The sequence below is a fragment of the Mauremys reevesii genome, linkage group 1 (assembly GCF_016161935.1).
Source record: "Mauremys reevesii isolate NIE-2019 linkage group 1, ASM1616193v1, whole genome shotgun sequence".
NCBI lineage: Eukaryota > Metazoa > Chordata > Testudines > Geoemydidae > Mauremys > Mauremys reevesii.
In genome coordinates, this window is record NC_052623.1 from 59,816,385 (window position 1) to 59,830,396 (window position 14,012).

The 14,012-nt window shown below is 40.5% G+C and overlaps 2 protein-coding genes across 2 annotated transcripts in view; one reads left to right on the top strand and one right to left on the bottom strand.

Annotated features, from left to right (window-relative positions):
* Positions 1-2,789: 2,789 nt before the first annotated feature.
* The window catches only part of LOC120408273 (phosphatidylinositol 3,4,5-trisphosphate 3-phosphatase TPTE2-like), a 41,071-nt gene continuing 29,848 nt past the window's right edge, over positions 2,790-14,012 (bottom strand). The window contains exons 10-19 of the mRNA XM_039544988.1: positions 13,668-13,728; positions 12,260-12,341; positions 12,079-12,167; positions 10,241-10,302; positions 8,730-8,810; positions 7,660-7,765; positions 6,706-6,803; positions 6,129-6,224; positions 5,416-5,486; positions 2,790-3,052 (exon numbers count right to left, since the gene is read on the bottom strand). Coding sequence (XP_039400922.1) covers positions 2,950-3,052; positions 5,416-5,486; positions 6,129-6,224; positions 6,706-6,803; positions 7,660-7,765; positions 8,730-8,810; positions 10,241-10,302; positions 12,079-12,167; positions 12,260-12,341; positions 13,668-13,728 — 849 coding nt within the window. The 3' untranslated portion in view covers positions 2,790-2,949. The remainder of the gene's footprint in view (positions 3,053-5,415; positions 5,487-6,128; positions 6,225-6,705; positions 6,804-7,659; positions 7,766-8,729; positions 8,811-10,240; positions 10,303-12,078; positions 12,168-12,259; positions 12,342-13,667; positions 13,729-14,012) is intronic.
* Positions 4,659-14,012, top strand: part of LOC120408276 (fibrinogen-like protein 1) — a 67,564-nt gene continuing 58,210 nt past the window's right edge. Inside the window, exon 1 of the mRNA XM_039545001.1 lies at positions 4,659-4,722. Within this exon, the coding sequence (XP_039400935.1) occupies positions 4,667-4,722 (56 nt within the window). The 5' untranslated portion in view covers positions 4,659-4,666. The remainder of the gene's footprint in view (positions 4,723-14,012) is intronic.

Below are 14,012 nucleotides of genomic sequence, written 5' to 3' on the forward strand. Positions count from 1 at the left end.
AATAGTTTTCAGGAGAAGAACCTGTTACAAAAAATCAGTCTCTCTCTTCTAGGTAGGAAAGAATCAGTTGGCTGTTCTACAGGGTCGTTTAAGCTGTGAGTGAAGCCAGCTTCTGAAGCTTTGGTAAAGTGAAAGACTACTCTTTGCTTGTAATAGTGAGACTGCTACCTTTCCCTCCACTACACACATTCCTGTTTCAAGTACCTCAAACATTGATGATTGTACACACATTTTGGGTTTCAGGCATGGATGGGGGCACTTTAAGTGCATCTTCCCCATGGTGGTGATCTTCCACAATAATTCTACTTGCTACTTCCATCTTCAGTAAGTATTAAAAGCTGCTTTTCAAATTGAAAAAATATGATCTACTTTTGCCCGAAACAGTAGTTGCCTATCCTAAGTGTGGCTTACCTGGACTCTAGCCAAGCGAGAGCAAATTGTCAAGACATTTAAATAGCCAGTATACTAAGCTTCCTGTAGCACCCATCACTGCAGCCTGATTTGAGAGAGCTCATCTAAAACTTTGAGGTAACTAGACACAGCATCACTGAGTGCATCTGACTGCCAGGTCAGGCTTGTTCACTTTGCAAGAGGGCTTATTGCAACTGCCAGCATGGTAGTCAGCTGAGATTGGAAGTCAGGCAGGTTTGTCTCCTGCAGGCTAGCTTTTCCACTTGCCCCCTGAGACACTTTAGTGTATTTGTACAGGCAAAAGGGCTATGCCCTTCTTCAATTTAATAGAGATCCAATCACTGTATGGGTTCTGCAGTGTTACAGGAGTCTGAAAAACACCACTACCATTTGCAATTATGACATCATGTGTGAAGCTATTTTATTCTAGTCACTGTTCAAAGTAGAGCTGCCCTGCAAGACAGAGTTAACAGACCTACATCCTTAGTACAGATCTGCTACCAACAACCACCTAGTACTACATTTTCTATTATGGCTTTGACTTCATGACATACTAAGGCCTATGAGGTTTTATAGTTGTTGGGTGTCTACAGAGACCTTCTGAAAGTGTTTCCCTTTCTCAAAAAAGCCTGTCACAATTTAACATGTAGAAGTTACAGCAACCTCATTTTCCACAAAATCCAATTAGTGGCTGAATGTGACTTGAGTTATAAATGTGAATAAAGTTTTTTGAAGTTAATTGCAGTGTGGTGAGTTTTTGCTCAAGCATACAGGAAAGTATTTAAGAACACCAATTCTTTTTACTCCTACATGTAGCCAGGACCAATCATTCTGGCTGGCACTACACCTAGAACAGCATTTAGCATAGGCTGTAATCACAAAGTCAGAATAGATGAGAATCCATTTCCCTGGCTAGTAAGTGTCAGACTACCAAGAATCTAAACCACATTAGTTCTAGAGTTTTACTGTTATGAAAGCAGATTTATCCCCTAGATTGCTGTAATGTCCAGTGTTCTTGCACCAAGTATCCCAGTGAAGGCCCCTGCCTTGAACTTGTAGGCATTCACCTGCTGTAGGCCTTCCATAAACCCTGTCTTTCCAACACTTACTGAATGTTTCATCTCCTCTTCCCCTGGGCACTTCAGTGGTTAGGTTGAGAGAAGTGCCCCTTGTTGAGTCTACCTAGCTGGATTTCACACCTGTCCTTCCAAAAGCTCTGCAGCTAGAGTCACATTATCAAAGACTGCTGCCATGCAAAAAGATCAGCACTACCCTTAAGTCTTAGAACTTGCATTCATGTACTATAAATGGCACATGGTTAAAAAAATGCATCACCTACAAGGCCCATATTGCTATGGCACAACTGAGATAGATACAATAAGCATCGTGTGAAAACCAGTATTCAGCCTGAAGGTTTATTAGCTCAGAGAACAAAGCTGACACTCAAATGAAGTGCGGAGTGATGCAGCAATCTTTGTAGAGGCACACAAGCAGCTCTTGAGCAGGGGAATGAGACTGTGTTTAGTTAAAGAATTAGCTAAAAATGAAAGCAGGGAGTGTCTCAAACTTGAAAAGGATGGAAGCTTTTTGAACCTTTCAAACCCCAAAACCCAAACATCAGAAACAGGTAAGTTACTGTCCAAGAGAGTTTGGACATCCCGCCCTGTCAGAGGGGAAGTGAAGTGTTTGAAAGAGCTTGGTCTCAATAGTTACATTTAACCAGCACAGCCAGAGTTGACTAATTCCTTGTCATATCTAACCTGTCTTTGCCCTACCAGTTCTCGGGGCCTGTGCCAGATAGAGACCACCATGCTCTGGTGATTGACTTGGCTTGAGACAATTCAGATTTAGTTTTTCTATCAGCGCATATTGCAGTAGTTGCTAGCTCATTATTTGGTGGGAAAGAATGTATTTGAGATCCAGAGTCCCCCACTCCGCCTTAAGTTGTGAGGGCCCTTGTTCATTTTGTCATCTGTTCTAGTTAAAACCCTGCAGAGATCAGTTCAACAGCTTTGGGTTTTCCTTTATTATAAAGGCGGTTTGCAGCCATCTGTAGGGGACAACATTCTCATGTTTTTGCAGGGTTCCTTAGCTATCAGGGTAACAGATTGTGTGTGTGTGTGTGTGTGTGTGTGTGTGTGTGTGTATACACACAAAAAAGACTGGATGTTTGTAAAGAAGTATGCATGCATAGGGTAGTGTATAGTTTGAACTCTGGATTTTGTTTTTAACTCAAATGTTGATACTGTAAAAAAAGATTGAGAATGTGCAATGTGCTCAGATCAAGAAATTAAGTTCTTTGATATTATGCATAGTACAAATGTGTTTAACACATTAAATTCTTCAGATAATGCCACACTAAGAAACTATACAGGAGGTATTTTTCCTTGTTGCAACTTTTAATTGATACTGTATCTCCATACAAATACACCAAGAATTACATGACGGAGACTCTCAGAAGATGCCACCATATTGGTGAAGACCAAACATGATTCTTTGAGGGAAACAACTTTTTAAACAAAAGCTGACAACTTCTCATTATGGTTCTACAAAGTTCAACTCCACAGCAAACGTCTCCCTGTAGATTTTCCACATTTTGGATTTATGAGGGTTATCCAACTCATTTCTAGGAAGGTAAAGCCTGGAAAACAGAATTGTCAGCTGTTTAGTTATTCTACAGTTCAAACATGCTGCCCTCTTATGTATGGTATGAAAGCAGGCTTGAAAAGGAAGTGAAACATGAGAGCTAAGAATGTGTTTCATGTTTTGAATATTTTTGGTTTACTTCCAAGCACTGAAGAGTTGGCTAACCAAATGCATTACACCATTTTGACAACCATGGTGAGCTAGAAAACCAAGTTCAGCTATAAAGTGAACTATATAACCTTGTCTAATAGAATTGTTGACTATCTGCTTTATGGCTGGTGCTTCATGATACAAGCACCAGCCACATTTGGGGATAAAGTGGTACCAATTTTAAGTTCAGAGCCAAAAATTATTTTGCCCAAGTACTTTGCTTTTTGGTGATCAGTAAAAAATGGATACAATAAAATTTAACTCTCAACATCAGCTGCAGATACACAATTTATCCCAAATTTGGAAAAGCTCTATGGGACAGTGACTTTAGGATATTTGTGGATTTGAACCTCATTTGAAAGAGCATGAGTGTTTCTCTTACCTCACCCATGCAGTGTTAAATCCAAACTAAGTCTTCAGCTCTGTTTCTGCAGGCACGATAACAATGTTTAGCTTTTGATTTAATCAAGCCATGAAAGGGATTTAAAAATCCTTTTAACCAGGATCACATATCCTGATATCAACTCTTTTCATAGCCGATAATCCCTCAAGGACACATCAGAGGCTTCCTTCCCACTGTTGTGTTTCACTAAACACTTCACTGAAGTGTGCTAAACAAGCATTTGTTTAGCTGGACAGTTGACATTACACTGCAAGTGCAATCTCTACTGCCAGAAATCCCTAATTAGTGACAGCACTAAGATTTAAGCACACAGGCATTTTGCACTACTGTACCAGAAGGAAGGAGTGTGCCTTCCCCAGCCAAGAGAAAGGTGTTCTGGTAGGTGTCTAAATCATCTCAAGTACTTCAGGTAACTGAAGACACAACTGGAGGAGCATACCAACTCCTCAGTGGGTTTTATGGCATCTTCAATGTAGAGAATACAAAGCACAGATTTAGGGCCATTGTCCATGAAATATTTAGGTTGTCTTTTTTCTTACCATTACACATTTCAGCTCACTTCACTCTTGGCAAAAGAAGAGGGGGAAAAAAGGGAGCACCATTATTAAATACCTTAAAATCTGTTAACTAATGTATTGCCTATTGAGGGTACTGCCTAGTGCAGCTATTATTCTGAGCATGTGTGTCATGTTTAAGAATCACGAGTGTATATGTGGCCCAGATGCAAGTGCTGATGGTCATCAGCTTCCACATGCAGGGAATGGTGCCAAGACAGTCTTCTCCAAAGCCTTCACTCCCTCCCAAGTTTGCAAATGTGGTGGCAAATTGTAAGTTGACCTTATGCCTCCGATAGTGCTCGCTAGAGACCTTGCCTAAAGTTAGAAGCATTTGCCAAGAGCATGCTAAGGCTCCAATATACTGATGCTATACAAATATGAAGACAAGGTCCCCACTATCACATGAGATGATTAAGGAAAGCAGCAACAAAATGAGTTACAATTTTTAAATTTTATTTTAGGCAACTAAACATTCAGCTTCGATACTTAGTCATGTGGAATGCTACAAAGATCAGTTTCCTGGATTTGCATGAGACTTAGACTACACTATTTAGGGTAAGGATCTCGTCAGCTCTGTATAGTGCACCTTGCATTATGCAAACAAAACGCGGAGAGTTTGTTCCCAAGTCATGGTTTAAGGCCAAACACTACAAGTTTCCAACTTATCGCACTATTACCTACCAAAGGGTTAAACTCCAAGGCAGCAGTCCCCAAACTTTTGAAGGTCCACCCCCGCCCCACCCATCTGCAGCCCCTGCCCTCTGGGGCTGGGAGCAGGGCCACAGCTGGGGGGGAGGGAGGAGGAGTGAAGGGCACATGGCCAAGGGTAAGGGGGCTGGGAGCAGGACCAAGGCCAACAGCTGGGCTGCAGTGGGGGCCAACAGTTGGGCCCATGACCAGGTGCGGCTCCACTCCCGCCTCGCCCCTGGGCTGGGAACAGAGCCACAGCTGAGACTGGGGGCTGGCAAAGAGCTGGGGACAAGACTGGAGCGTGCTCCTTCCTTGCCTTCTGTGGATGCTGGCCCAGGCCCTGATGTGTTCTCCTTCCTCCTCCAGACATTCCTCCACACCCCCTAGGAGGCACACCCCACAGTTTGGGGACCTCTGCTCAAAAGGTTTTGAAGTAGATGTTGCATTTTTCCAGATGTTTAAGATTCTCTTTAACTCTATTAAGATTTGCTCACACACCCCGAAAGTTCTAGCATTATGGACCTGCCACTCTGGTTGTCCTGTTGTAATACATCTTACCTGTTATTTTCTATGAAAGAGGTGTTGAACCAGAAGAAAAATGGGCAGTCGTCATAGCCTTTTGGAAGATCCTAAAGATAAACACAATTTTGCTTAGGACATGACATTTCTTATATATTTGCCTCTAAAAACCATTTAGTACAGCACAGATTGTTCCTTGGCAGAACAGGCAGGAACTAATAGTTTAAGAATCACACAACCCTGAAAACTTGAGGGGCTGCTGCTTGCCCACATCAAAACAGTCTCACATAACTGATGTTAGCTGGAATTTTATAGTAGGGTCAATGAAAGAGGTGGTAAGTTTGTGTGTCACCTTCATTACACCAAAGAAGAAAGCAACAAATGAGACAGGCAATTCCTGTTCTTGTTGTAACTTTGGCTATGTGCCCCTTGGCCTTGAGTAAAATTAGGAGCTACAGTACAGTCTGAGGTTACTTTGTCTGAAGTTGCTTTATGTGTCACAGCACAAGGTCATGGAGAGAGAAGAGCAAAGCAGTCACGCAAGTGCTGAACATTTGCACTCAAACATTTGCAAGTACTTGCTATGAAGTGTCTACCTTCATAGGAGGAAATACTTTTTAATCAAGGCTAGACTTGTCCTACATAGTGGGTTTTCACATGGATGCCAATGATACATATGCATCTATTGGTATTGTACATCTTAAAGTTGGAAGTGTACCAGAAGAATGCAGTCTTTATTCCACTATACTTACACTTCGTGATTCAAATCGGACTTTCACATCACCGCTTATAACAGGACAGTTTTCCAAGCCAATTACTGCAAAGTCATTTTCAGCATCAAAAAATAACTGAAGAAAAACAGAACTGTTTGGACTAACTGTTTTCAAACTGAAAATAAAATGCACACAATCTAGCAGTGCTAATTAAGTGTTCCACTACTAAGTCAGTGGCTCAGATGACAATACCCAATTACTTAAAGGTTCTACAGTGAAAAATAAGGAAAGTGATTGACTGTTGCCCTCCTGTTGCCAAGATACTCAGTTTTACTAACTGATCTAGAGTTTGACCTTTAGTTTCCTGGGAAATCCACATTCCTTTTGTCCTGTGAAAAACTTGTGAGCTTCAAGTCATAAGATGTGCAGGAAATAAGACTGAAGTGTTCTATTCCTTGTATTGGTAAATTCCCTTATCAGAAAGGGAGAAATTTCTTACATCCAATATTTTCCCACAAAAACCAACAGATGTAACAATTTAGTAAAATGTGCTCAAGTTCAGTATTGTGAAGACATTTTAGTTAGATGCCTCTGTTAGAGCCATCAGAGTTCTTACCCTACAGTTTTCTTGAGTGGCACAAACACAATGGAATACAATTTTCTTTCTCACAATTATCTGTACTTTAAGATCACTTCCATTGCCTTTTCCAACTCCTAGAAGGAATCAAAGTTATATTATGCTAGGGTTTTATCTTTAAATTATAGAGCTGGAACAAAAAGCAGTTAAATAGAACAGGATACATCAACCCTATGCACTGTGTTATAACGATAATAAATGCACTCTTTAGTGTGCAAGCAGTTTTTATGTGGAACTTTCAGGAAGACAGTAGGAAAAAAGGCAACCAAAATAAGTCTTCCTTAGTAGGCATAAGAGAATCATGCTTTGAAAAGTATCTATATCAATTTGTTGAAGGGTCCCCAATAAACCACCCTGGAGAGCAATTCCTCTAGCCACAGAATAGCCATGGAGCAGCAGCAGCAATGTAAGGTGCCCCATGGGTGGGCACCTGAACTTTAGTCCTTGGCTTCTCTGCAAAGACTGTTCAGATATCAGACTCAAGCACACTTGAAAGCATTTGATCCATGCCAGATATAGTCACTTATCTGTTGAAAAATTCTAGTCCCTGAATGCATGCACCTCACAGTCCCCCTCCCCATTCTAATGCCAGTTGGAGGGAATAAGCCATCACTGAAAGAAAGTCAGGCAGAATGTACCCCTTTTAAATGGGTTCTGTCACAGAAGGTGTTCATTTCACCTGCAACTGAGTTCCAAAGAACTTGAGTTTACATTTATGTAGAATTTCATTATGTTTTACCTGGCTTCTAAGGAACAGCAAAGTTTTTTTTTTTTTTTTTTTAAACCTTATTCTAGTAATTCTGACCCCAGTAAGGTGTCTATAGTGCACTCAATATATAGCTGTATGAATACAGAGTTGAAATAAGTGACTTGGAAAACATTCCAAAACCAGAAAAAGACTAAAGTGTCCACATAATTTGTATTCCTTCTTACCATTAATAGAGTAGATTTTGATGTTCTTTATTTTGAGCTGTCTCTCTGGTGGGAGTTTCAAGTTATACTTGTTCTTCAGGATCTCATAATACCCAACATACCTACTCTGCAATGCAAAATAAAGCTGCCTATGTTAAATACAGTCCTCGCCACATTTGGTGCATATAGACTCTGTTGCTTTCAGTGACCGATAGTTTGCCACTTCTCACTTGAGCTACCAAACAGAAATTTACACAATTTTAATCCCATTTTTGCCATAGTTTTGCTCTGCATGGCCTTAGGGAAGTAACAGTCTGTGCCAGTTCCCCCCACACTCCCATCCATAAAATGGGATTAACACTTGTCTGACAGAAGCCTTGTTAAGGGGGTGTTGAGTAGTTGGTGGGCACTTTCCATCAGAAGACTGCCGTCTTCTCAGCTGCTGTTTCAAACTCAGATCTCTTACTGTCTGCCCTTCTAGAAGGCCCTTATCAATTTCACTCACTTTTTGCCTGACTCAAAGCAAATGAAGTTGACAAAGGCCTTCCTTCTAGGTGGGAAGCTGGAAGGCAAAAAACTTCCATTTCCATTCTTCCAAAATGGTATTTTTCCTTGAAATCCCTTCCCACTTTTAAAAAAAATGCTGTTTTGACTTTGTTCTGTTCAGCAAAAAATAATAAAATTCAAAAACATGATTTTTGCAGAACATTGTTTTCCAGCTAGCTCTAAGCATCATTTGTTCAACACATGGTTAACATTAAGTGCTAGGTATTGAACTTTTATTTATTTAAGTCTCTCTCTGCCTCTTCTCTCCCCCTCAACCCCCTGCCAAGCACATATGCTGGAGCTACAGAAGGGAAGTCTCCCCAAAGGGGAGGGGCCAATTAGTAGAGGGAAGTCATTAAATTCCTAAAAAGCACATTACCCAGACATATGGCACAGAAGTTTGGAAGTTCTCAACTGAACTGTGGAAAATACTTGAATTCTAGTTCTTCCATCCATTACATTTAAACAATTACACAGTGGATTTGTGTGCGCTTTTTTGGTCTAACTCACCCTCCACAATCGTCTCACTTTGTTTAGGCTCTTACCTGGGATGGTGTTTCAACTCCTTGAAATTTGGAACTTGTACTTTTATCAGTTCTCCTCTCCCCAAAATAGTCCAAGCTCTCCTACATACAAGAGTCAGTTTCAAATGAAGCAACAGGACAAATTTTTCAGCTGGCTCACAGTGAAGGTTGTGCTATTATATAATTATAATGGGACACTAAAACTGAAAAATATCAGACGTGAACAGTGGTAAGAGGTTTGAAAGAGTTCAAGCCAATGCTGGAGAGCAGCTGCTTTGGAAGCTAGAGAGAGTCAGTACAGTACTAGAAACACAAGGACTAGTCAATCCCTATTGTGACAGAGAATGCTTCAAGGTGGACAAGAATTTGCTAGTCAGAAAATGACAGTATTTAAGTGGTTTTACTAAAGCATCCATCAGCAGTTTAGAAGACCTAGACCTTGTTAGAAACTCTCCTTTTTACTCCCAATCTGTCTCCATCACCCTCAAATAAAAACCTTGCACTCCAGAAAAATACCACAGATGTGATTCCAGGGACCAAGATCATTCAGCACACAATTTTTGGAAGAAAAAAATAAAATAAAACCCTCACAATTTGCAAGTATCGGGGGGAGCTGTGTTAGTCTGTATCCACAAAAACAAGGAGTCCTGTGGCACCTTAAAGACTAACATTTATTTGGGCATAAGCTTTCATGGGTAAAAACCACCACTTCTACCCACGAAAGCTTATGCCCAAATAAATCTGCTAGTTTTTAAGGTGCCACCACAGCCCACAACTTGGGGACATTCAAGCTAATATTGGAGAGAAGTCTGTAAAAATTACCAGGTAGAAGAGAAGCTTAACCCAGTACATCAATTTTGAGGATTCTCATACAGATGCAGGTGATTCATACATATAGCATTTTTGCTATCCAAGCAGTAGGGCCACAAATCCAGCTATGCTGCATTACAGCAGCAGATGACCTGCTTTTAATTATGAGAATTGCCACTCTTAGAGGTATAGTTCATCTTCAAGAATGGCAAGTTCTAAAGGGAGGTGTGCTTCCACCCTCCACACAGGTGCATGATAATAGGGATACGTGAGTCATTTTAAGATTTGATACTAAACTGAGGAGGTCTTGCTTTAGAGTAAGATAAGCAGCTTAAATTCCTAGTTATAGTTGTTTTAAAAAGTGAGAGGGTTTTTTTTTTTTTTTTTTTTAAGTCATTATTTTGACAGCTTAATCAAATGCTTCCATGGCTGGCATCATCTCAGCATAATCCAGTCACTCTTCCCATTCTTCCTGGCTGCCATTTTCCATCCCATCATCAAGTTATGAACATTTAACTGTCTGAACCACCACCACATTTGGCAAAGCCTTTTAAAAGTGGCTTATGCTCTCCATGGAGAATGAGAGATGTGTTTTGTAAAGGGCCTCTCCCTAGTCAATACACATGATCTACTCAGAAGATGTCTCATCTTTCTGGGGCCTAACAAATTTTTAAAAAAAGTGAATCTCAAATGGCTAATATTGATTTTTTTCCCCCTCGTACCTTTGCACTCTCAAACTGGTCGCTGTCAATGAGCCAAGTACAAACCATCGTTCCAGTCCTGCCTATTAGAAAGGCAAAACAAAAACAAAAAAACAGACTACAGGTATATCACAGTATTTTGATACATTATACATGAGTCAACATGCAAGATGAAAATTTAAACTCTGAACAGAGGCCACATACATATATAGACTAGAAACTAAAATACAATCTTAGACAGGATTCAACACTTATTTTAATTCAGATGTGCTTTTACAAACCTGTAGAAACTGCTTTGCATTTTCCTAGTTCCTCTAATGATTCCTTTGAGAATGTCCCCCAATAATTCCTCTCTGCAACTTTACCATGAACTACAGCAAGATGGTCAGTACTTTTCAGACCCCCGTGTTTAAATTTGAGATAGTGCCAAATATACCTCAAAACCCCAGGATTACACAGTCATTCTATAGTGTTACTGAGGGTTACTTCTGCACATGGATTTCTTGACAAAGGGAGAACTGCCACATGAAGCAGGCACACATCAAAACATTGAAGCCAACATTTTCAAAAGCAGATGTCTGATTTTCAGAGTGCCAAGCACCCAGGAGCTCACTGATTTCAATGAAAGCTGTTAGGTGCTCAGTTATTTGACAAGTTTAGGCAACTCGGAGGATAAAATTAGGCACATGCTTTTGAACAATTTTAGCCTAAAGTTGTACGAGAGAAATTCAAGTGCAGGATGCCGATAGACAGAGACCTTCAATATGCAAACTTATTAAAACAAACAGTTGATGTAGGAAGCATGTGGCTAGCAGCAGACTGGGGACTGGTACAGAGGGAAGATCTGGGTTCTATACCTAGTGACTCTAAACTGCAGCAAGCCTCTCCGCTTCACTCGTCCCTTCTGAAAAAAAATTGTGATCATAAGGCTCACAACACAAAGTTTTTCAAAAAAGTGCCCTAATTGCTTAAGTCACTTTTGAAAAAACAGGACTTACATGCTGCCAGCATAGGTGCTGCTGCATCTCCTGGCTTGAAGTGGATTCTGTTATATACAGGGTTTACAGTTTGGTTTAATGGCTCTCAGCACCCCCACTATACAAATTATTCCAGCACCCTTGTCTGGTAGCAAAGGCATATTTTAGCCTCACAGAAGCCTTTGGATTTTAAGAGCCTGGCCTGATAAACAGTTCTGCTTATGCTGCTTAATGTTATGTTTAGCAAACTGCAGAATCATTTGTGAGAAGAAAAGAAAGTAACCAGAAAGCTGGGGGGGGGGCCACACACGGGGGAAGAGAGAGAGAACTGGTGTGAACCAACACAAAACCTGTATTGACAAGGGAGGAGTGGTAACATGGAAATGAGAGACTAACACATAGGATAACGTAAGAGTTATAAATAAGTTTGTGTTACAAAGGCAGGTTGAAGCTGTATTGTCCAGCATTAGAAGTGACTGATGAGATTAATTACTTACAAGTGGGAAGCTCCTTAGGACAATCACTTATGCGTGTTTTGCTTTAATAAATATTTGTTAGAGCCATCCATTGAGTAAGTGAATCTCAAGCCAACATTAAGTACTTTTGAAAACTTTATCCATTGTAAAGGGTTTTAAGCACCTCTGATGCAAGGTATATGAAGTGCAAAGTAGTTATTAACATGCCTGGCTAGAGATCTGAACTATCCTATGATCAAATTACACTTGCATCAGAATCTGAAATTTAGGCAGGTAAGACATGAATGCATTTTAAAAGTGTAAGTGTCACACCATTTTAACTATCAGAGGGGTAGCCATCACACCATTTTAACTATGATACTCCTATATTTTCCAATCCCTTCTTTGCTACAGTACTTGTTCTTACCTTTGCCTCCTTTACAGTGAATTGCTATGATGTTCTTTTCATCCTTTTTCATCCACTCACGCACATTGGCAGTAAATTTCAGCATGTCCCTAGATAAAAGCATATTAATTACAGCGTAGTCAGAGCTTGTTTTATTCCTAGTATTGTTGTTTGGCTGCAGAAACCCTAGCATATGACTTACTCTAGGCTGGGAACATTGTGGTCATCAATAAAGACTCTCTCCACCCTGTAATGGAAGTACACAGGGTCATAACCTTTTTCACCTACAAAAAAAACCCAAACATTTCAGATTAACACTAGTTTAGAGTTCTGGTAAATAAATAAAATTGTGCCAGTAGAGGTAATTTAAGTCAAGCTATTTTTTCTGCCTATGTTTTGAAGATGTTGTAATAGCAGCTCAGACTATGTACTCGAGTCTGACAGTGCTACTAAATGAAAAGATTCACAATTCAACTTAAGCAGATCTGGATCCAGGGCCACAGAGGATTCAGGGGGCCTGGGACAGAGCAATTTTGGGGGCACCTTCTATAAAGAAGTTGCAATATTATAGAATACTATATTCTCATGGGAGCCCCTGCCGAGTCCAGGGCAAATTGCCCTACTTGCCCCTCTGAGCTGCCCTGTCTGGATCAGGCTTAACTTTGAAGGCCAGCTTCCTATTTTGTGTCTGCAATTTTGCACCCTCAGTTCATTGTGGGCCCAAAGGACTCCCACCAACTGCCATCAGTTGCAACAGTGATTTGTGGAGGTAATAAGTGGGAGGCCAGTTTTCAAAGTCATGACCCTTTGAGCTTGATCTTCTCTATTTTTAAACTGGTTGACTGAATCGATGTTGGTTCTCATGATCTGACTGTCCATAACCCCCATTTTGGCCAAGTGGCTTATTTCCATGAGGGGTTTTTTTTTATGCAATCCTGTTTATTTGCAAAGAATGCATAAAGTCCTGTTTCCCTGAATACAAGAGAAATGAACAATGGGAGGCAGTTGCCTCTCTCAATTCCAAGCCTGCCATTCTAGCCAGCACTCTGCCCAAAATGCTCACAGCCACCCTACCTGTTTTTTGCAACAAAGAATCCTGTGGCACCTTATAGACTAACAGACGTTCCGCAGCATGAGCTTTCGTGGGTGAATACCCACTTCTTCAGATGCAAGAGACTTGCATCTGAAGAAGTGGGTATTCACCCACGAAAGCTCATGCTGCGGAACGTCTGTTAGTCTATAAGGTGCCACAGGATTCTTTGTTGCTTTTACAGATCCAGACTAACACGGCTACCCCTCTGATACCTGTTTTTTGTTACTGTCTCCTAGTTTCATGCTTTTTGGCTGCTTCTGACTCAGTGCTGTAAGCTGAGACAAGCCCTCAGATACATAGCACCAGCAGTTAGTCACCAGCTGCCACTTTCATTGGCAGTCCCTAATGGGATGGTTTTCCATTGCTTTGGCTATCACTAAATGAAAGGGCATTTAATTGTTCCCTCATTTAGCCTGAATGAAAGATGGCTATTAAGCCAGTCAGCTTCAATGACATCTGTGATGCACTTTGTGGGAAACACCCAAACTCCAGCATAACAGTAGCTACACATACTTACTGCAAAGATTATAGATTGTATAGTGGTCTTTATGTTTTGTATCCAAGAATCTTGCAACTTCCTTAAGGAAATAAGACATAAGAAATAACCATTTATTAACTCCTAACATCTGCTCTCAATTATTCTTCATTTTCACTGCCACTTAAATATTATACTGCCCTTACCGGAGAAGCTGGCTATAGTCACAATAGACCATAAGAAAAGAAGAAATGAATAGTTCAGGTTCTCATCTAGATACTAAGCCAGTCTACCACCAGTTTTTACACAGTTACATAGTTCCTAAGATGATTAAGTAAAGTTTAAGTGACCATTTAGTCTTATTCTGTATTTGAGAAAGAAAACAGC